We start from the raw sequence: 23068 nt of genomic DNA on the forward strand, positions 1-23068 counted from the left end.
CTGGATCTATTCCTGTCAGTCCAAGCACACACGTTATCTGACACAGCATTCACAGGAACCAGGTTTCTTTCTGTGCTCTAGATGGGTGAAATGGCTGAAGATGAGGAGTCATCTATGCTATGCATGGTTGAGGTAGGTAGAAATTTTTAGAAAATATAGCTCTAGTTTGTCTATAAGTACTGGAAGTTTGCAGGTAGATCTGACAGTTGCCATTAATCTTCTAGAAAGTAGTAGCATGCTTAACTAGTCAACATGGACTTATTGACTAAGATTCATGCATTTAAGACTTGCATATATTATTCCTTAGATTTCCAACCATGAAAAAGAATATGGTACAGGAAGTAAATTGAATGATGTTTACTTTCTCATATTTTCTGCTGAGATACAGTCAAGACTTGTTAATTTTCTTCTGAACTTGTAAAGAACATCAGAAGTGATCAGGGCCCATCAAGCTTCCTCTGAAGTTAGGTTGTTCAATTTCTTGAACATGTTAGCAGTAGTCTTATATTCTAGTTAATGGAGATCAGATATTAAATGACCGTTGGAGTGTTTTTTCTGTGACAAAGCATACCCTCTCTGGTAGGGGACTGACTGGGTAGGTAGAAGGGTGTTGGTTACTGTAGGATTACCCTGCACCAACAGTCATTACGCAGCAGTGCTTTGCAGTATCTAACTGCAGAAATCCTTGATGGCAGTTTGGAGGAGTGTCAGGAGAAGGGTTCACTATTGTCCCAGTACTTGCTCTCAGATAATTTCTAAACCAGACAAATCTTCCATAGATACAGAGGTGGACCAACTCATTTTGCCGTGTGGCCTGCTGGAGAGACAACCTTGGTGTTGCAGAAAAGTTGCTGATTGAGTTACTCATAGGGCTTCTCTGCTGGCTGATGGCCAGGGCGAGACACATTTTTGGCTGCAAAACCAGTTGTCTGTTTGCCATTTCAGTGTCAAAATTGAATGTGCAATGGGAGGGTCTAAGGTAGACTGAGGAGATAACGATAACACGACAGTGAGTCAGCACCTCAGTTGCAATATTTAGCTGTGGTGTTAGGGCAGATAGTTTTAATACTGGTATTTGGTAGCTTATTCATCAAAAAGCAGTGTTTATAGCTTTCAGACTGAAAACGCCATATACACTAATGAAAAGTAGTATCAGTGCCTTTAAAACCTTTACATGTAGGATAAGGTTGGTGTGTTTTGAAATGGTGAGGAGTAAACATTTTGCTTAAGTTTCCTTTTGCTTAGAATTGAATCTCAGTAGATTTACATGCAAATTCCATCAAGTATCAATCTTTGTTCAGACATTGCTACATGGATTTTTCTTCATTAATTTGAAAACATTATGAAAGGAAAAGAGCCAGTGTTTTTCTAACTGGGTAACCTAAAATAAAATTGCTAAACCCATATGCAGGCACCAGACAGTGATTTGTTTCTCAATGGGGCTAATTCTGCCGAGACTTGAGGGATCTTAAGCATCTCTTAAATCAGGTTGCCTCTACAGGTATTTGAGAGGCTGGTCCCATTCTAAGGTGTAGGTGCCTACCATGGAGCACATGAGTTGCATTTGCATAGTGGTCTTGGGGAAACCATTTAAAATACTGTTGCAATCCAGATTACTTTCGAAGGCAAAAGTGTAGCTTTATATGTTGGGAAAATTTTTAATTTATTTTGCCTAGATTTTCACAGGCCAGTTCCAAGCAGAAAGAAAGTCAGGAGGAGTAAAATCATCAGCTTAATTGGATTAGTATCATACCCTTATTCTTAAGAGGAGTCAGACTTTCTTTACCTACTATAAAACATTACTGGGAATGAAATTTATTCTTTGTAATGAGACTGGTATCAAATATCTAACAAATTTTAATGTTATCGTCTACATCCTGTATTAATGTTGGCATGTCTCATTGTGTGGAACAATATGAATGAGTTTAAGTTTTATGAAAATATGTTGAAATACACATTTTGTCTTTGTTTGAGTTGACCATAATATATTGATGCACCTTAAAATATTTTGGGTTTATAATTTTAATAATACCACTTTACACAATCACCATTTCAAAGGTCCCAAACCATTTTTTTGAGCACTAGTTAAAGTCCCAGTCATTTCTTTCTGCAAAAGAACTCTTATTTTATTTGGGGCCTCCACCTAGAAATGAGTGGCTAAGGTAATTCAGTAGCTCTGAGAGAATTGCCAATACGGTGCCTCTATTGTGGGATTACCTTAAAATTATTGTGGATAAAAAAAAACTTTAAACTGAATTCAAAGTTTACCATCTTAGTGTAATTGTAGTGAAGAAGTTGTATGGTTTATTCTTGACCAGTTGATCTGAGACATTCTGTTTTTCTGATCACCATTGCTTCCACAGTCACTTAGCTTTTGATCGCTGCAGGGTTTTGAACTATAATTTTGGAAAAGATGGTGCATTTTAAATAGTTAAAATCTATTTCCAGCTTCTTTGCATTTGAAAGGTCTTGGTCCTATAAGAATATTTCGTATTAGTTCTCCTCTAGTTATCAGCGTGATAACTTTCAGAGGAACAGAGCTGACAAAAACCTCTTGGAACAGCAGGTCATTTGGCAGCTACTAAGTTCACCGTGCCTACTGCTGTGCCATGGGAGCTTGAAGCAGCAAGACAAGAACCTGTGTGGAATATATTTATTCTTTACCTGTTCTGCTGTGGAGTAAATGAGAACAGATTTTTGGCTCTGAGCATCTGTGCATAAATTCAGTCTGAACAGGAGGCAAGTTATGAAATGAGATCAGCTCTGAAAAATAATACTAACCATAGCTAATTTAAAAAAAGGAATATAAATTGCCACCTTTTGAGCAGCCAAAGAAAATTAGGGACTTTTGTAGGCTCTGAGATTTTGCCAGATTTTATATTGATTTGTGTTAAGGCTAGTTTTCTTGAAAGTTTGTTTCAAAACAGGTGTGAGCTCTGTGCATTAAGAGGAGATATGTACCTTAATCTGACTACAGGTACAGAATGCTGTATAACAGCATTAGTTTAATCCACATATCTAATATGCCCTCCCTTCTGAACTGACAAGACTTTTCTGATCTTTCTTGCTCCCTGAGTGTGTCTACATTTACATTTTCTGATGTGGGCACTGATTGTGCGCTGGCATCTGTGCTCAGATGATATGGAAACAGTTACCAGCCTGATGCAACTTTCAGTTACTGCCTGGCTGGACCAGATTTGAACCAAGCGTCTGGAGGAGAGAGATTCTTTGTTGTTTTGCCAAATCTTCTGAGCATAAGGATGACTGGTAAGGAGGGAGGACTAGAGAACAAAAGTAAAGAATACTAATCGTGTAAGGGATGAAAAAAAAAAAGTGGGACAACTCCTAACAAATAGTAGCATGTCGTTAAGGATAGTGCTTACTCTGCAAAGAGAATCATCTTCTGTGCTTGATGAGAGGCAACTCTCATCATGAGAGACTCCCTGTAATGCTTTCCCAAAGTGTGGAGTGTACATTGCTGGTGGTTTGCAGGCCACTTCAAAGTGAAACTCTGAATCGACGTCTCTGAATCCATGCAAGCGTGTAGATCTAAAATACACACCATTCTTTTTTGAAATTGGCTGCAGAGAGTTCCCACAGTTCTCTTTACTGCAGGGAGGGGTCCATGGAGAGGAACTGATTTGAAGAAGCTCAGCTTTCTTTACGGTAGACTTTGTGTAATGTTAGACAAGTTATCTATTCTTTCTGTGTGGTGATTACTGTAAAATAAGGAGAATAGCACATCTCTCCCTCATATGAATGCTTGTTGAAAAGATCTGCAGGATACTGTGGCAGAGGGAAGGGATGCCTGATGATTGCAGGCAGCCACGGACTACCATAGAATTTCATGGTGTTTCTCCCAAGTCAGGACTAAGGTGCACAGGCAGAGAACATGCGAGCAAATCTGCAGAGTGCCTCCACTAGAGCTGGTTCTAATTAGTCATTTTTATGAGCTCCAGAGTCAGACAAAAATGAGGAGCCCTCCCCTTGTGTAGTTTCCTGTTTGCTGGGTGCATGTAAAAGAGATCTGGCCCTGATGTATGTTAATAATGAGCTGATAATGTAAGCCAGCTGAGAGATGTAGAGTTAGTCTGGTTTGCTGCCAAGTGGGAGGTGAAAGTTCAGGAACTGACTCATGTTGCCAAGACCTGGTCCTGTGGAGAAGGTCTGCCCATTAATAGATTGAGTTTCTCATTAGGGCTACACAGCATATGCTTACAGCTTTTGGGTTTCAAACTGAAACCCAATACCAGTAAAAGCCTGCTGAACAGAGCGGCAGATTTACTGGTAAATAAAGGATTAAAGGAACACTTGGCAGGGTTGTTGGGCTGGAAACCTGACTGGCCTTTGAAGATTTCTCCATATTGTAGGTCCTCCCTTTAAATTCATACCAAGAAGAGACTTGTTCTGCTCTTTACCATGCAGCCCACAAGGGCAGGAGTTTTACATAGCCTGCTCTGTATCCATCAAGGGTATAAGATGCTTATAATCTGTCTTTTAAAATCAAATGCATGATATTGCCTCTACAGTAAAACACCACAAATAAGTTGTTAGCTCGGAGGAGTCTGGTGTACACTGGCTTCCCTCCTACTCCCTACCCCACTTGCAGGCCTTTTCTTTCTGTAGAGAACAAATACCATGCATTAGTTTTCACAGTGAGCAGTTCAGCATTTACAGCATCTCTAAAACTACTCTTGTCTTCTTTTTTTGAATGAGGCAAACTAGCACAACTGCCTGCTTGGGTTACAGCATGTGACGTTTATTACAGCTGGCCATGAATGGAGTTCATACGTGGCTAAACAGCTTTTGCAAACTGAAATATGGAAGGTTTAAATAGACTTATAAAAGAAAAAAAAAAAACCAAAACAGCAGTCCAACAGCCCTGTGTCTGACGTGAGTGTTAACACAGTACTCTGGGACTTCAGGGTGGCATTTGCTTTATATTTCTTTAATGAAAGCAAAAATTATTCCCATTAAAGTTTTGGTTCTCGAATTTGCATGACATAAGGGCTCTTGTACCACTCGGCTTTAGCTGGCTAGTTTTACCTGGGGAAACATGGAGTCAAAAGGAACTGCAGGATAGGTGTTGTGAACTGGTCAGTATAGTAATGGTTTCCCTTTTCTTTTAATTAATCTGAGTCTATTGTTTCGTTAACTAATGCAAAAGACAAAACTGCAAATGTGGAGGCAGCAGTGAATTTTATCTAACCCCTCTTCCAACAGAAGGCTTTCCTTTGTTCCTGCGTGCCCAGAAGCCACAGGCATCTTTAATCATTGCTGAAATCCTATTGTCTTGATCCAATAGCTGTGCTAGACCACAGCCTTTTCTGATGTAAGACATCTGGCTTCAGTAAAGTTACAACAGGGAGAAGGTATCTGGCTTTTTCTTCACATGATTTGACCAGTCAGCCTGAGAGTTAGTTCCAGAGTTAGATTTACAGTTTATCATATAGAAATTAACTGTATTTATGTGTGTGTGCACAAGTATATATTGCACATATGCTTGCACAGGCACCAGAACATATTTCACTATAATGATACATACTATTGTTGTTACATAAGGAACTATATTTCTTTTATATAAATAAGAACTAGCAAAAGAATTTTTCTAATCCAAAGAAACCTATATCAGATAGTATAGGCCAAGCTGTGGTTGTGGAATCCACTAGGAACTTGAATTTACAGTCAGTAATGAAATTCCGATGGCAGCGAGACTTTTCTGAGAAACACTGTCTGGGAAAGAGCAGTTGGGGTCCAGTATCGATCAGTGTGAGACAATGCATGTGGGTATGCAGAAACATGTGCCAGGCTTGTTTGTGTGTTACCGTAGGGGTGCAACAGGCCTCCCTCGGGTGCGCTGGCACGCGGTGTCCCCGCTGCTGACAGTGGGGACAGCTGTGTGGTAGCTTGGGGCCGGCCGTGGTGGGAGTGAGAGCTGTGCTCAAAGCCAGGGTCTTGCAGCCTCTTGGACTTTGAGTATGCCTTGGTCTTGCGGCATCTTGCTGACAATAGAGCCCTGAACGCTTCTGATTAAATCAGTAGCTTTTATTCAGCTGTAACACCATCCTCTGCTGCTAGTCTCTTTGTTGCCAGAGCTGATGTTGGCTTTGCAGCAGGCAATCACGGTGTGTTAGGGCTGCCAATGCTGCCAGAGTGAGTGGACAGCATTCATTGTATTGAGACATCTTTAGCCAGCCACAGCAGCCTCTCTGTCCCTTAGAGGGCAGATTAAAACACTCCTAATGCTTAATAGCCTAAATTCTGAGGGGATCTTATGTAAACATATTCACTGAGCACTCATTAATTTCCCTTAGGAGCCAGGCTGAATGAAGATGATTTGCAAAGAAAGGGAAAAATTAATTTTATCTTTAAGGACTGCACATGTTAGAAAAAAATGTAGGAGGCACTGTGTTTTTAGCTGTGTGAATTAGGGATCTGTGGCAGGGACGTGGGGGAGGAGGAAAGCTTGGAAGCTATATTAGGAAAAGACAAAAATAGTGCTCGCAAAATATATAGCAAGGCTCTATTTAATTGATTTGCAGGGAGGTCTTGCTGATTCTTGATCAAAAGCACTTTAGGAGCATGACACATTCAACCTCCTAGAAAGATGGTACAAGTCATTTTCTCTGCACAGTTTTGTGGTACTCAGCATAACAAACTTGCATCCCTCATCGTCATTCGTCTTTGCCAATGACTTTAAGAACAGTTGAGAAGCAACAGTGAGGTAGGATCTTAGAAAAGGTTTCTGTTTTCTGTCAGCTCCAGAAAATACAGATGTACTCTACTGTGCCTTCAGAGATGTGCAGGCCAACTTTGCCTCTTTCTTTAATGTGCTCGATCATTCCTTCTTCAAGACTCACCAGACTGTTGCTGTGCTTTGTACACTTAATCCAGGTTCTTGTAAGGTATCTTCATCTTAGGCATGCCTTGCCTTTTGGCTTCTGAATTTATTCCTTTGGTGCCAACTTTGTCTTAGAAAGAACTTGGTCTCATTGTCTTCTGCATCCCAATTCCAAAACTGGAATTGCCATATTTCTTCTACCATACACTTTCCTCAGGTGTGGCACAGATGGTGTGTTTGGGTTTGATCCTTTCTAGGCATATTATAGAAAGACAATTAGAGCAAATAAGAGACATTAGAGAGGGTCTTCCAAATCATCCTCTCTACCTTAAACAGTAAAAAAAGAATTTAAACCACATCTACATAACCTTTTTTTATCATTTCTTCACTGTGATATAGCACTCTGTCAGATCTGCTTGTGTCCCTCTGGAGATTCCTTCTCCTGGATCTCATTCTTCCTCTTGTTAATACTGGGTATAGGAAAGTCAAAACTACATCACAACCACTGTAGTGCTTTGTTCTTCCTGTCATTTCTTCACTCACTCACTTCTCTGATGCAGGTAAACTGGAGAGGAGAGATTCCAGAACGACCAGAGTTTAACTGCTTTGGGGACTGGGGCTTAAGGACTCTCTTCCCTCCCGCTTCTGCGCCTCAGTACCAATAGTTGCCCAACAGACCACCCAGTGGCTGCTGTGGAGAGTTGGGATGCTGCCACAAAGCTTTGCAGTCAGGACATGATTCTTGAAGCTGCATTTCAGGGTTTGGGGAGCAGCTGCTCGCCCCAGTATCCTCGCCCCAGTATCCACTGGCCTTTGCTCTGTTAGCAGCAGGAGCTGGGTCACCTTCTAGGAGGTGCCACCTTTAAATACAGCCCTTAAGGTATTGGGCTATGACCACAGTAACACCAGCGCTTTGACCATCCCTTTTAATTAATCCCTGGGAAAGAAGGTGTTTAACCAGATAAATTTCCGCTTGGATTCTGACCTGCTGCTGTTCTGGTATGATGAGTTGCTTTGTGCTGTGTGACAAAGAATTACTTGGAGGTTAAAGGTGACACCGAGTTCATTTCCTGAATGGGCAAGGCTATTCCCCACCCCCTCAGCCTCATTTCCCAATTAATCTCATAAATCCTCATTGCGTTTTTGAAATGGAGATGATTAGCGGGGCTGTAGCCAGGATACTGGGATATTCAGGCATGTCACAGAATGCATGCATGCAAGTATTGAAAATGTGCGTGAGTTACATCTGTTACTGTTCCAAATTCCTCCATGGAGGAGGAGAAAATGAAGAAGGATAAGTGTGTGTCTTCACTTTTAAATCAACTTTTCATATAAATATACATTTTTTTTCAGGAAGCGATTAGAAAAAAATCTTTGGGGCTGGGACATTGCTAGTGAAGTGCATAGTAATCTTTCAGAATTTTAAGGAACTTTACTGATTTATAACAGTGGTGAAACTTTTCTAATGGTGAAATTCTGCAGCAGCTAAAGCAAATCCAAATCAGTACTTTCATGGTCTCTTTCTTTGCAAATTAGATATTTTACACCAAATTTCTATAGATTTCTGGAGATACCAGGTAGCAGAGATTGAGGCACTTAGTTACCACTCAGAAAAGCTGACAGACTAGAGGCTAATCTTGGAAGCATTTGCTCCCTTGTTTTGACAATTTCATACATTAACAGCAAGACTCTTACGTTGTATTACCTTCTTGGACTGCCTTGCTTTGATGCTTTCACCTGATACACATGCAGTGTAATGCCACATCTCCTGCTCCATGTGCCACACACAACTAGTTGGATTTATCTGTGCTCTGCTATGTTACGTCTCCCCAGAATGCAAAATGGCACAATTGCCATGTGGGGTGACACTACCTTAGGCAGCCATCATAATATTTTCTGTGTGACTCTGCATGTGGATCTTGAACATTGAAAGGTACTTTGAGAAGTCTGCTACCAGGCTCAAGCTTTGCAGATTCTGGACCTAAATCAAGGCAAACAAAACAAGGGATTGTACAGCAAGTACATGTAGGACAAGGGAGATAATTTTTGCTAATAACACTTTTCTTCCTCTGGAAAGTAAAACTCCCTCAAGACCATAAGATAGGAAGCTGAAAGGTTTATTGAGGGCAGTTGTTTAAAACTACCACTAGTCCAAGTCACCCCTTCAGTCAGTTATCAGCGCTCTTGTGTAAACGTTCTCATTATGATGACAGGTCTAAGGAAAGTGCTATTGAAGAAATGGAAGTCTTATCCAGGAGGGGTTTTGCTTTATCGCAAGTATCTAAGTGTTGCCAATGCGTAGTCTGTCAGAGCATGGAAAACTCTTAACCATTTAGATAAAACTCCAGAGAATCCATATGGCAGTTGTTATGTTATTGGGCCTAAAGATAACTCAAATCACTTTTAAAACATAGGGCGCTTGTGTTAAGGAACAGGCCACGTAATGCTAAAAGTTTATTTTGGAGTTTCCAGTGGCACTGGGGCTTCATGGTGTATTTTAAATACATGATCCTGAACACAATTCTTTCCCACATGTGATGCCCAAATCTGCAACTCTTTTCGCAGGTCAGGGATTCATGTTGCTGCAGAGTTCCTGTTGGCATGTACGGGATTATGGCTGTTTGCAGGAGCAAGTTTAAATTGCCCAACCTAGAAAAAAAAATCATGCAGTTTCTGACGTGATTTTTATCAATCTATGTGTAAAGAAGGTTTGGAAATGGAAGGATTGGATTTGTGGATAACGACATCAAGTGAGTCTAAAGATGTCTGACTTCTGTGCTTAGGTTTGATAGAAACTGCTGGAAAATTCAATTTAGTTACACTGCTTCAGTTTCCTATCTAGATAGTGAGAGAAATTCTTCTCTCTGTTGTGTATTTAATTGCTGAGGTGGGATGATAGGTCTGGAATGGGGTTATTTCATGCCAGAGTCCAAGGTCCTGTGAATACAGGCCCTGAAATGTGAGATGCCAGTTATGAACATGTCAAGGTATATTCTAAAAGTATATTATTAAACCCAGGGAAAGCCTCGTTCAGATCTGATGATAAGAAATCCTTTTTTCATTTTCAGCCTTGGAATTACCTGCTGCCAGGTTGTACCTAGCTCTGAGTAATATCCCTTGGATAATGCAGAGCACAGTGGAGACAGAATCTCAGTGTGGGCCTTTTGGCACTAATGTAATACAAAATCTTGTTGTTTATATCACTGGTTGGCTTTATTTTTAATTATCTTCTCAAAATGTACCTATTTACAAGAAAAATTATTCTCCCTTTTTCTTACTGGGTGGTAAGGGGAAAACCATTCATTTATTAAGTCCTCTGTGTCCTCTTTCTACACCTATGTAGCTGAAAGCTCCATCCTGCACAGACCTCCTGAGCACTACTCTTGCTGAGCATTGTACTCTTGGTTCTTGTTGATTTTTGTGGCAGTGTAGAGTGCTGAGCAAATTGCACCATTCAGGCTCTAGGACCCTAATCTCTTTTTAAACAAGGAGCCTGTGCAAAGCAGTTTAATGTCTAAACAGAGGAGTGAGTGCCTATCAGGATCTAACAAAGACTTAAACAGCAGAGGAAAGCGCAGTACTACTAAAAAACTAGAGAAAGAGACACAGGAGAAGGAACTGATATATTGCCAAGGCCAGAACTGTGTTTCATGTTTGTAACATATCTTGCATGTCCTCATTTTTATGGCACTTCAGTAATTAAAAAAAATAAATTCTAACTGTGATGTTGATGTAACTGATAATTACGACATTCTGACCCGAGTTTAACATTTTGGAGGGGTTGTGAGCAGTCTTGTAGGGCTAAATTTGAGACGTCCTCTGCAAAGACCTGTCTTTCACGTAACTGTACTCCCGTGAAAATTAGGCCTTTTCAGCAGAGTATCTTCAGTGGGAAATAAACAGTCCAGAACTCTGAAAAGTTAAGTTAGAAAATCCTGGCCACATTCTCTATTTATTCCCCATGTTGTGACTTGCACTGGGTTATTTTTGCTGCTTTAAAGGAAGAAGAAAAAGAAGAAAGGCAGTGTTTTACCTAGTCTTTTGTCTGATGAACTCTGTGTGTTTTTTATCACAAGTCAATCAAACTTAGTGATAGCTTTCTCATTTTATTGCTAGAGAATCTGAGTTGCAGTGGTTTCCTGTGTCTACCATATGTTTTCAGTGGAGCTGTGAGTAAACTCTGTCCTAAATCCTTCTCTTCTCTACAGCTATCAGACAGAACCAGCTTAAGTGTTATTTGCTCTGGACTTCTAGTGCTGACACAATGAATGAATTCAGAGTCCATGGAGTTTACCACAATGAGGCAAACAGTTGGAACGAAAGGCCATCATATGACATTTTACCTACTGTATGTTGCTCACAGGACACTGACATTTGCAGCTTTTGGCAAGGGTAAGAAAGCCTGAGTACCTGAGTGGCGTCTATATAGAAGTTTTCCAACCCTTACCTCTTTAATAAAAGCTTTCATTAGTGGAAATTTGAGTTCCGGATATTTATTTTTGATTCTAAACAGTAAACTAGCTTAGACATGTCAGATGGCTTCAGCAGTACAGTCAGTAATGTCAGCACTAGGAGTGGGAGTGATTTCTGAAACCTTCACTGACCTTTGCATATACACTGTTGTTTTACAGACTTTTAAGGTCATCAACCAGTGTGAGAAAACAGTTTATAGATTTCAGTCCTGAATGTCAGACAGCCTTTGACTAACATGTCTCAGTTATATGAATTGAGGGTGATAGAGAAGATAGGTTTCCAATAAAAGGATATTTTGGAGTTTCTACAGTGAAAGGGTAAGATACCTAGAACTGTGACCATCAAAAATTGGAGCTTGTAACAAGCTGTCATTACAAGATTGGGAATGCATTTCTAATGTGCAGTTTCCTGAAAGTTTTCCTTGTGTTTCCAAATTAGACTTTAAAGATTCCGTTTTGTTTGTGGGAAGGCTGTACATCACAAACCAGCTATTTGTGGTTTATACACATGTGCCTGTTGTGTCAGTAATCCTGAGGAAAATGGAACAACCTGACAGATGTTGGATAATGCTTTATAATGCAGAGGTCTAATCCTGATTTCTCATAGATAAGTACTAAAGCAAGGAGTTTTACATGTAGTTAATGACATTACTCTGGCTAGTCTGCATATCTTTCCAAACACTCAAATAATCAGTTTAAGTCTCTGTGAGTTTTTGGTCTCTGTGCCTTCCTCCCTGGCAATGAGCTCTCTCATCTAATTGCACACTGTATTGTGGGGTTTTTTTAATCCACTTTGAATTCCTATCATCAGTTTCAGTGACTGTCCCTTAGTTTTTGTGTTTTAAAGTGCTGAAGTTCCTGGTGTACCTTTGTTCATTCATTGTTTCAGGTACTTCTGTCACTTTCCTGACAGTTCTGGAATTACTTTTTTCTGCCTTTGCTGGGAAAGAATGGAGGAAATGTTCACTTCTGTACTAAATCCACAAATATCTGTTGAGATATAGTGAAGATTTTGGCTACAGCAGTATACAAAGGATAATTTCATTAAGGATACACTCTCAGTGTGTGAGAGAAGCCTATTTAATAGAATATTATTGCAGTTTTTTATCTAACAATATACTGAATGAAGTTAATCTGTCCCACTGAAATAAAATAGGAAATTTGTTCAAAATAACTGATTATAGGGTCTCCTGACAATCTTTGTGTGATGTAATTTAATTGAGATCTAATCTAAGCTAAATAAGATTCCATCTACATGTGGACTTAAAATATGTCTGGTTACCAGGGATGTATACTCCAATATATGTGAACAGGAATAGACCATTCCAGATCAGTCAACAGATCACTGCAATTATAAACTTGTCCTTGGACTCCAGGCCTCAGTTTAATGAAACCTGGATTCTAAAAGAACTGAGAAAATACTTTTTTTAGTAATCATTTATTTGATGAAATTGCCCTCATTGGGTGCTCACATAATATTTGAGATTAGGCTGCAGCTTCCCTCAAATGTTTGCTATATGGATTTCTTTGGCAGATTTGTTTCCACAGTTTATTTTTAACTTCATGAATTGGTCTCAAGCATTCACCATAAGCATTTGACACTTGACATTGCTTATGTGCAGTTAGTCAAAGAGTCTCTCTGTTCTCCCACTGGATAAGAAAGCGTATCTGATGGACAAGCATGAGAAATAGAAAATGTGGTTTCTGCAATTACCCCGTCATGTGGGTTTTCCAATTGATTTTCTTTGAATGGTCATAGAACTACAGATTTTAATCCAGAAAGGAGTATAAACCTCCAGTTATTCCTGTACTTAAACAGTAACTTGTGCTGAGAAAGAAGTACCTTTCAGAAAGGAATCTAGTCTTGATGAAGACCTGAACAGGCCATTGCTTCCTTTGTTGCAGTAGTTAATCAACCTCACAGTTGAGAATATGTTCCGTATTCTGAGACTGAGTTTGTTTGGTTTGAAGTTCCACTCACGTTTTCTAACAGCAAAATTCCTTTTACTAGATGTTAAGAAAAGGGAATGTGGAGGGGATGAAAGTACAACTAAGGTTGTTCTGAGGTCTAAATGAATGTATTTGCTGAGCTCTAGTTCTAAGCAAAATACTTGCTACAAAGATTTTGTACACTCTGAAGTCACTAAATGTGGTGCTGGTACAGAAAATTAAAATGAAGCAGAAAACATAGCTGTTGACATTTTGTGGTGAAGGAAACATCTGTGATGATTTAAGTGCATCTTTCTACTTTTGTTCTTTCCCTACTCTGTATTTCCTGAGCTGGAATATGCGATTTGCTGTTCAAGAACAGGACAGGTTTGTAGTGAAAGATGGAATCACAGAAGAGAATTCAAGGGTGGGGACTTGTGTGAGAGGATGGTTTGTATAATGTGCTTATAGGATGGTCAGCCGCTCTGGGTGCAGGGACAGCGTGGGAATGGGAGTCCATGTAGGGAGAGGGGATAATGTTTACAGGATTTTAGATGGTGTGGTGCTGTAAGTAATACTAGGGTTTTTTTCCTTAGAACTCTAGTGGCATAGAATTTAGGAAGAATAAATTCAATATGGTACAGCGTTCAATCATAGCTACATTTAGGAATGAAGGAATGAGGCAGTGGGTACAGTTGTTGTAAAAAGGAAGATCCTGCCTTAAAAGTGACAGAATTCTTGGTGGAAGCTTCAGCTGTACTGATGTGCCAGGGTAACAGGAGGACACAGAGGGATAGAAATTTGCCTACCACTTTTCATATGGTTTGTTTCCTGGAAGGAGTAATTAATGTGCTATTGTGAGGGCCATACAAGATGCAGAGAAAGCTTCTCACATTGCTCCTCCTTTGCACAGGCAGATGTCTTCTGCTTCTCCCTGGCTTTCTCTGGCTAGGAGCCTTCTGGCTGAGGGGACAGGCAGATGGATTCCTTGAAGGCTCAGTAGCTCATCAAACATCAGTCAGTGAAGATACATGGCCATTGGCCAGTAATCTCCCACCCACAATCTAAACCCTTAATTCCCAGTCCAAAAGAAAGTTCTTTCAAGCTGAACTCATAAAAGAATGGCTTAAAAATACTAAACTCTTATGGCTGTTCCAGTGAATCCAGCACCCAGGGCTCCAGCTCCACGTGAAATCCCCCCAAGAAAATTCCTCTTATACTGGAATCCAAGAAATAATAATACAGATCAGAATTCACTGTTTCATATCCAGCTCCAAAAATGAACTTGCTAGGTTATAGGAATTTGAGCTGGTCTGTCACACTGGAGCCGGTGATGTGCTTAACAGATGCCTGTTTGGGTTCAGATGAAGTGCTGCAGAAGCATATGATGCCAGAAGAAGGATTAAAAAGTCAGCAGGCTCTTACAAAAGAGGAGTAATTACTTGTAAGCCTTAACTTTTGTTCTTGGCTAATACTAGCTTTGTTTGATGGTTCTTAATCTTTTCCATGCTGGACTTCATCTCTGGACAAGTTGTAACTCTTGTTTGATAATGTAGAAGGGTAAAGCACTTACTGCCTACTTGTAAGTCAGGCCTGCTGTAATCGGAGTTAGTCTTCAGTACAGAAAAGGTGTTTCTGCATTTCCTATCTCGTTGTTGCCCGTATTCTTGATTTCTATTTCAGTTTGTAAAAGCTTTCATGAAATGCGAGTTTCACTTACTTGAACCCAATTGGAAGGCCAACAAGCATCTTTCTTTAAGGATCAGGACTCTTAGATGAAGCATCCAAGGTTTTCTCAGGATATTTATACCCTTTACCTCCACTGAGGAAGGTCAATTTCCACGATGGAAGTTATATTTATATAAATGTGTTTATAGCACTCCTGTCACAGAGGCCCTGTTCCATTTTACTGATACAACTGGGTCCGCATTAGAGGCTGAACTGGCAGTGAAATATTGCTCCCACCTTGCTTTAACATGAACCTCTGGAAATGCGTTTCAGTGGTTGAGCTAAAAAAGTTTAAAATTGAGAAATCTGTTCCAGAGTGCCTGAAAGTACTGATAGGCATGGCTTTTCTTTTTTGTTTGATTTTGTTGTTGGTTTGGGGTTTTTTTTCCCCCTAATGGGCAGTCTATTTTCAGGTAGACAATGTAATCTTATGCTTAATGATTATTTAAAACAATAATTTATTATATGAAACTCAGAAAAACCTTGGCATCTTGTTTTAAATAGATTCTCTGATAAATTAAAGAAGTTTGTAGCTGAGCTGATCAAGCATACAAAAATGTTCTCTGGAAACATTTGTAATTAATTATACCAGGACATGAAGGTTATTGGGTAGAGATGAAGAGTATAGAACAAATTCCTTAAATGATGGTCTGTAGTTGCTGATGCACATAGCTGGGATCCTGAAATAAAATAGACAATTTTAACTACCCGTTTTATCACTAAAAGGCTTAAAGTGTTCAAAAAAAATTGTCCAAAATACAGCCATCACTATAGAAGTGTAGCACTCTTAAGTATGGTACAAAAATGTGTGGAAATCTTTAGACTACAACAAAAAAGCAAAGCTATTTGTTCCTTTTGCTGTCAGTCTGACTGGATAGGTTTTCCTGTTTGCCTTCAGCTTATTAAAGCAGAAGTTGCATGGCTGTTTTTCTTAATGTTGGGCCAAGTCCTGCATACCTCATCCATATGATTGATCCAGGATAAATGGAGTGCCTGCAGAAATGAGACCACTGTCTGTCTGAGGATAGCATGCTACAGCAAAAGTCCTGGGAATTGCAGCAAAACAGCTGTTGAGTTTCGAGCACAGATTCTGATCAACAGCCCTCTGAAATCCCAGGACTTCACTTGTCTCTGCAGTCTGCTGAGTTTATTTCTGGTTTTTGTGGACCTGTATTCCCTCAGTTGTAATGGTGCCAAATCTAGAGTATCTCTAATCGTGGAAACACTTCAGCAGAGTGTACCTGTGTGCTTAAGTCAGTTAATGCTGACGTTCATGGAAGTGCTTTATGTGCTTTCTTTAGAAGGCAGCAAGCTCCAGTTAATATTACAACGCTCTTGGCCTGAGACAAGAGGACATCTGACAAAGAAATTCTATTGATTTGGCAAGTCAAATTCAGTAGCCAAACTGACCAGTAGGAAGCTGACTTCTTGTGTAGCAAACCAGGTGTTCTTCAACAAATGGTGGTATCTGTCATGGAAGTGTCAGTGGTTGCTCTTTGGGAAGGGCTGTAGGAAGCTGACCTAATCTCAGCAGGTTTATCCAGGGTAGGTGAAGGGATTTAGAGGAAAGAGACAACTGCTACTGTTTCAGTAAAACAAGTTCTTGTTCTGCTCCTGGACCAGAAGTAGTCTGTAGGCTTTGCTGTTTCCTTGAAAGGTCCATGGTCCAAAGTGGATCTTCTTTGAATTCCTTATTTAAGTGTTACAGCACTTTGGGATGTAACCCTAACAGATTAATATTTTTGATTTGCCTCCGAGGAAATCAATCATCTCAGGAGGAGGCATTTGTAGATTCCTTTCCAGCAGAATTAAAATGTATGCCAATGACTGGTGATTTACAGGATTGTAACAGTGTGCTAAACTGATATTTTAAATGTGAATCTACTTGACAGAGAGGGTGCTGTGCTGGTAATTCACTATGTGCTGGTGTTTTCATTAACAGGCCTCTTACCTCTTTCTCTTACTGCCTTCTAATTTTTTGTTATTTTTGTCCAGTCACGGCAGTTTGCTCATTTGAGAACTAATTCTACCATCCACTGGTGGTGCATGAATTAAACATGAGTGAACACATATTAATTCCTTATTTCAAATTTATGGCTGCTCTCCTTTGAGAGCTCTGATTTCCCCCTCCTCCATGTTTGTTTTTCCTTTTTTTTTTTTTTTTCTTAATTGCTTAACACCTGCCTTCCAAAGCTATTCACTTCCCCAGCACCAAGTAGTGCCGGCACACTAGCTACGTGCACACTCAACAGGACTGTAGTGAAGTTCTGTCAGCAGTAGTCATTTGGTGTAATGATAGATATTGATTATTTATTACTTGGAAACATTTAATTAAATTTGACTGCATAATTAGCATGCTAGCAGATAGACATGCTAGAAGGACAGTGAATCTATTATTTGCAAAAATCTTCAAGCTGCAGAGCTTTGTAAAGAAAGCTGATAAGAGTCTGTCTCTGTAGGGCTTTTTAGAGATCTTTACGTGTTGCTGAGTTTCAGATGAATCCTCTGCATTGTGCACTGCCCTTACAGTTGCCTTTCTTCTTTAAAGAGCTGAACTTACCCAGAACCTTAAATCCTGACTCCGGTGGGATTTCTGAAGGACACTGGAACTGACATATGTCTGAGGGCAAGGTCTATTTTTAAATACTAGAGACAGTCTAGCACTAGATGCATCACCATTCCTTTACCTTCTGTACCTATAGTTAATCTCTTCGGTATGAGTTAAGATGGGGGGTTGTGGGTAGTATTATGTAATCCACATGTATTTTGACCGTTCTCCATTGTTATCTATGCTAATTTAAGTAATAATTTTTATTTTTTGACAATACATATTGTTTTCCTGTTAAAAAGATTAACAACTTTTAGGTCAAAAGGGATCTGATATTCAGCTGAAATTTAAAATTGGGCAGTATGTACTAATTTCTCTCTGTGTCTGTCTTGCATATTAGTACTTGCTGAAATATTTCTAGCTAGTGATGTGCATCTGCATTTAAATAACTTAGAAAGCTGAGGTACTGTAATATTAAATTATAGAGGCATAGGCCATAGTGCTAGAAACAGTGATACGAGAGCAAGATTTCTTGATGGGGGAAGAGTGTGAAATGGTGTATGTGTTGGTTCTTAGAAAAGCAGTTTCTGTCTTTGGCTGTAGAACAGAAACTATCTTTGATCTCCTGGGCAGTGTTCCTGCAGGGGTAGTGATTAGCAGTCCTTGGGGGGCTGCGGTTCAGGGGACTGTACTGACGTACCGAATGCCTGATGCATGCTGTAACTGAACAGAAAGATTGGAAAGACGGGAGGGAAGTTTCGAAGTGGGTGGAAATTTTAGAAGGGGATGGTATGACCAGAAAAAGAGTGGGAAAGGTGCGCACGTGGGTGGTTTAAAAGACACGCTGTTTACTTATGGAGTTGCTTTTGGAAGGTTTTGACTTTGATTTGTGGCCAGGCCTGAAGAGAATTGGTGTGTGCGAACTTACGCAGGTTTACTTGAAGTTCTGTCAGGGAGATGTCACTCCTATGCAATGTCTCAAGTAACCTACTTATTTCTCATCCAGGTGACAGCCAAATTATTCAATGAGTATTTTATGGATTTACTGTGTATTAGCAAAGCACTGCTGCAGATCAGCCATATAAGATGCCTACTGGGACAAGCACTGCTTCTGCTTTGTGAACCTTCCTCTTCCTACTCCCTCCGGGAGTATAAATAATTGATTGTGCTGCAGTCAACCCTTTGTACATCACCTGTGTGACAAAACATTTATCATAGATAAATGCAAGGTAGCTCTAAAGCCTGCATTTTATTTTTTTCTTCAGTGAATGTAATGTAAAACAGATTAGCTACATCTAAACATATAGCTACACTATAAGTATTTTTTGCGTGAAATAACGTTTGTCCCTAACTTATGAGGAGCTCCACTAAAGTTGTAGTAAATGTCTCTTTGAACCTATAAGCAGATTTGATCTAACTCACATCACCTTTTCTTTCATTAGTGACAGAGTGTCGAGGGGTCTTGGACAATAATCAGAGATTTTCTTCATTACCAACATACCTACCTGTGAGCTATCGGATCTTCAGTGCTGAGACATCTTTCTTTCTCAAAGAAGCCAACCAGGACTTCATGAGAAATTCCAGTTTGCAGTCCAGGGTGGAATCATTCTTCCCATATAAAGCCAAGAGACCACCTATATTAAATGCCAGCTACGGACCTTTTTCTGTTGAACAAGTTGTGCCCCAGGACCTAATGTTCACTTCCAGCTCTTTTGGATCTGCCAACAAGTTTACTTATAACTGGAAGCTTCAGGCCTACATAATGAGCAACAAAATTTACCTGAGCAAGCCCAAAGTCCAGGTCCTGTTCTACATCGTGGGCAGGGACTGGGATGACTACAGCACCACGGAACAGCTGCCCTGCCTGCGGGTCTTTGCCTTCCGAGAGACGCGGGAAGTCAGGGGCAGCTGCAGGTTGCAAGGGGATCTGGGGTTGTGTGTGGCAGAGCTGGAGCTCCTGCCAAGCTGGTTTAACCCCCCCATGGTTGTCACAGGCCGTAAGAAGCCACCGGATCAGTTTGAAGGGAGCCCTGTGGAGCTCTACTATACTATTCAACAAGGAGACGAGAAGGGAGAGTGTACAGCTGAGGATATAAGGAAGGGAAATGCTATCCGGCCAGGAAAAGATGGCATGGATGAAACCATGTCCCACTTACAGAGGATTGGATCTGTCAGCCTCTATCGAGGCCAGGAGACTTCTCAGCTAACGGAGCTCCGGCTGGATGGTAATATTGTTGTCTGGTTGCCCTCAAAGCCTGTCAAACAAGGAGAAGTTGTGAATGTTTATGTGACAATTGCCAACAATTCTACGGTGGATCAGTTCATACTCAGGTACGGTAGGTGGGTTTTATATGTTTCTAATATGGTAGCACACAAAGATGTTGGGGAGATGGGATGAATCTCAGCCAGTTTGAAGTTAATCCACACTGAAGGTTGCTCCTAGTCACTGAAATACATTATTTTACTTCCTGAACATTGGGAATAGGATTGAAAGCACCCATCACTAAGAGGCTTTTAACACGTATGTGGTGCCGTTTATCACATGCCCACATTATGCAACGATGTACCGAATACAGCGATTCACTGCTCTAGTGGGGCAGTTTCTGTGCAATGACAGACAGCAAGGCACTGGAAAAGTTCTCTGCTTTACAGGCTTTTAAAATCGGGTTTTTAGTGCATAGGCATAGAGTTTGAACATACCAAAACTTCAATTACCTGTTTTTCTTTAAGTGCTCTGGCAGTGTTTTGCCTCTCCCACACAGAGTCATTTTGTTATGAGAGCTCTTCAAGGAGGGGTTTAACTATCTACTTGTAGTTAAGTAGTGTTTGTCTTTGCCAACACATATACCCTTTAAAATAAGGCCTAATGTGTTTAATATTGCCATTGGTTGTAAGGGAATGTTAGAAGTGAGTGCCATTATTTTGGACAGGAGCGGCGAATACAGGACCTGGGAACACAAGAACTGCTTTACTGGGTCAGATCACTTTCCTTTTATTTTCTTCTTTAGCAGTTTTCCTACCGATCAGATGAAAATCCTTTGAGGATGACAAAGACTGGGAAACTTTTTTAATCACTGAAATATTTGATGTACCTTTTTTTTTTTTTTCTTGTTACCAGGCTTAAAATTCAAGGGAAATTTCCACGGTGATAAGCAACAATTGCTCTTTAAAGCCTCAGGGAATCAGAGTTTCCCAAAAGATTCTGCACATGAAAGTATTTATTTCTAAGGCTTATATGAATTAGATTAATACATAGTTGACAACTACCGAGGAGAATAGCCTTTACAACAGGAAGTGTCGCTTGGCAGATAAAAGGCTTTTATTTTAAAAAAGGGGGATTTTAGTCATCCCAGAATTGTTCTGATGTTTGCAGCTTTGGTTAAGTTGGTGAGATAATCTCTCTGACACCTGTTTACTGAGTGAAACCTCCATTATAGAAGTCTTTCTGACGTTGTTGCTTATCTTTTATTGAAAATCCTTTTTTACAAAGTAGTGGAAACAGAATACTTTTCCACATAACAAGCATAGCTGTGGTGAAAGAAGAAATCCAAAAACAATGAACTGGGTGTTTGCTGGGTGGATGGGAGAGGGGATCACCCTTTGAAGGTCTGTGTCACAGGCTTTATTTTACTGAAAAGTGAGTTGAAGATAAACAAGCCTGTTGAAATCTGGTGATGTATTTCTTTGCTCAGAAATGAACCTGACTGCCTAGGCAAGGATATCATTTGCATGCTGAGAGGTACAATAGAGATGATAAGGTGGGACATCAGTAATTGCCTGTGTGACTTGCTGTTATGGACAAAATGGATTGGCTTTGGTTTTGAGAACAGGTGACTGATTTATTTGAAGTGAATAGTCTGACATTTATTGGTATATTGGTTTTTCTGTGTTATCACAAATGCAGAGCTCAGACCATGTTCTCTTGCTGAAACACCTTTTTGCTTAAAATTGCTTTGAACCAGACACAAGAACACAAGAGGCTGAAGAGAGTAAGATTTTTTTTTTTCAGAAAAAAACGTTTTTTCTTGCTTTCAGAGGAGATGGGCAGGTGGTCATTGTCTTGAGATGTAGTATAGGGCTGGCTCATGTTATGAAAATCATCAGTGTTCAGTGTGCTTCCTCCTTCCCACTGCCAAAGGCAAGACAATCAATGTGAGATATTCCAAAGCAGACTTGGTTTGGAAAATTTTGTTTTGCAGGCTTGTTAGTCTCGTGTATCAACCAAAAATGCTGATCAGTGCAGTAGTTCAGGCATCAGATGGAAGCTTTGCTTAAGATGTGCATGAGAGTAATTTCATGTAAAAGGAAATGGCTTTAACTTTTTTCCTGACACTGTGATAGGAAGGGACAGCTGATACCCTCTGGTGAAAGTTGTGTGGGACCTGAACTGCGTGGCCCAATCTGTTGGTTCTGAATGCTTCTTTTGTGGTTTTAGTGGTAGAGGGATGGTGAAAAGGCCAAGTTCAGCTTCCTGGTTCTGTGGTGGAAAGCTGTTGTCTTCAGTGAAACTTCCTAGGTGTGAGAAAGTATGGAATTTGACCCAGGAATCTATGAAGTTCCTGTATCTTACAGGAAAAAAAGCCAAACGAATACAGCAGCCAGGGAGTAGGCAGTGCATATGCTGAGGGGCTTTGCCTGGTTAGAGAGTGGGCTGTATGCTCTCATACTCATGGGTTCCCAGCAGAGCAATCCCTACATCCTATGACATGCGTTCACATTTAATCATCCCAAAGAAAAACACACCACACATTATCCCCAGGCATAGTAGGTTTATTTATTTTCTGCTTCTTGTATATTATTCATTGAGGTATTGCTGCATCCAGCGCTGAAGCAAACAGCATGTGATCATTGCTTTGGGGGTGTGTGTGTGGAAATAATAGCTACAAATCCTCTCTGGCAAAAGGAAAGTAGACTGGTCTAAATGACCTCATATCCACAAATCATTGCAATTGAAACTGTGTTCTTAAATTGTGTCTTAATTCAGAATCCTGTTACTGTATCTATAAATTTATCAGCCCAAGAACACCAGTAAAGTCAAAGAGAATGACTATTATGACAGGGAGTGAAGCGAATTATGCATGGTAGTACATTAACACAGTAGGAGCACTGTCTGAATAAACACAGATCTTCCTTTCCTGCATCTAGTCAGCACAGGGCTATTGTGAAAGCAGTTCAAACAATACTGATAGGTTATAGGATCTAGGTTTTGTTCACAGGCCTTTCTCCTGTCCTGCTGTGTCACCTCTGGTAAGTCTTTACAGGTGTTTTCTATATGCAGCATAGAAAATGCGAACAGTTGGTCAGCATCACTCTCAGGAGTGGGAAGCCTCTTTCAGTCCTCTTCCTAAAAAACTTTGACTTCCTCTGATGGAAGGAGTTTCAGATTTGCTGTATCTTATCAGCAGTATTATGAATGGGAAAATCCTGATAGAAGAGCTGTAGAAATAGAGGAGGAGGAATAAAGTATTGCACTGCATTCCTACCATTGGGAAGGATTTCTGGATCCCCAAAAGTGAGATGAATTACACTTATAGCTGGCTGCTCGGTAAA

The 23068-nt window shown here is 40.2% G+C and overlaps 1 protein-coding gene across 1 annotated transcript in view; it reads left to right on the forward strand.

The window, feature by feature from the left end:
* The window catches only part of TMEM132C (transmembrane protein 132C), a 221620-nt gene that overhangs the window by 44842 nt on the left and 153710 nt on the right, over nt 1–23068 (forward strand). Inside the window, exon 2 of the mRNA XM_074921494.1 lies at nt 18961–19849. Coding sequence (XP_074777595.1) covers nt 18961–19849 — 889 coding nt within the window. The remainder of the gene's footprint in view (nt 1–18960; nt 19850–23068) is intronic.

This window comes from Athene noctua, chromosome 17, assembly GCF_965140245.1.
Source record: "Athene noctua chromosome 17, bAthNoc1.hap1.1, whole genome shotgun sequence".
Classification (NCBI taxonomy): domain Eukaryota; kingdom Metazoa; phylum Chordata; class Aves; order Strigiformes; family Strigidae; genus Athene; species Athene noctua.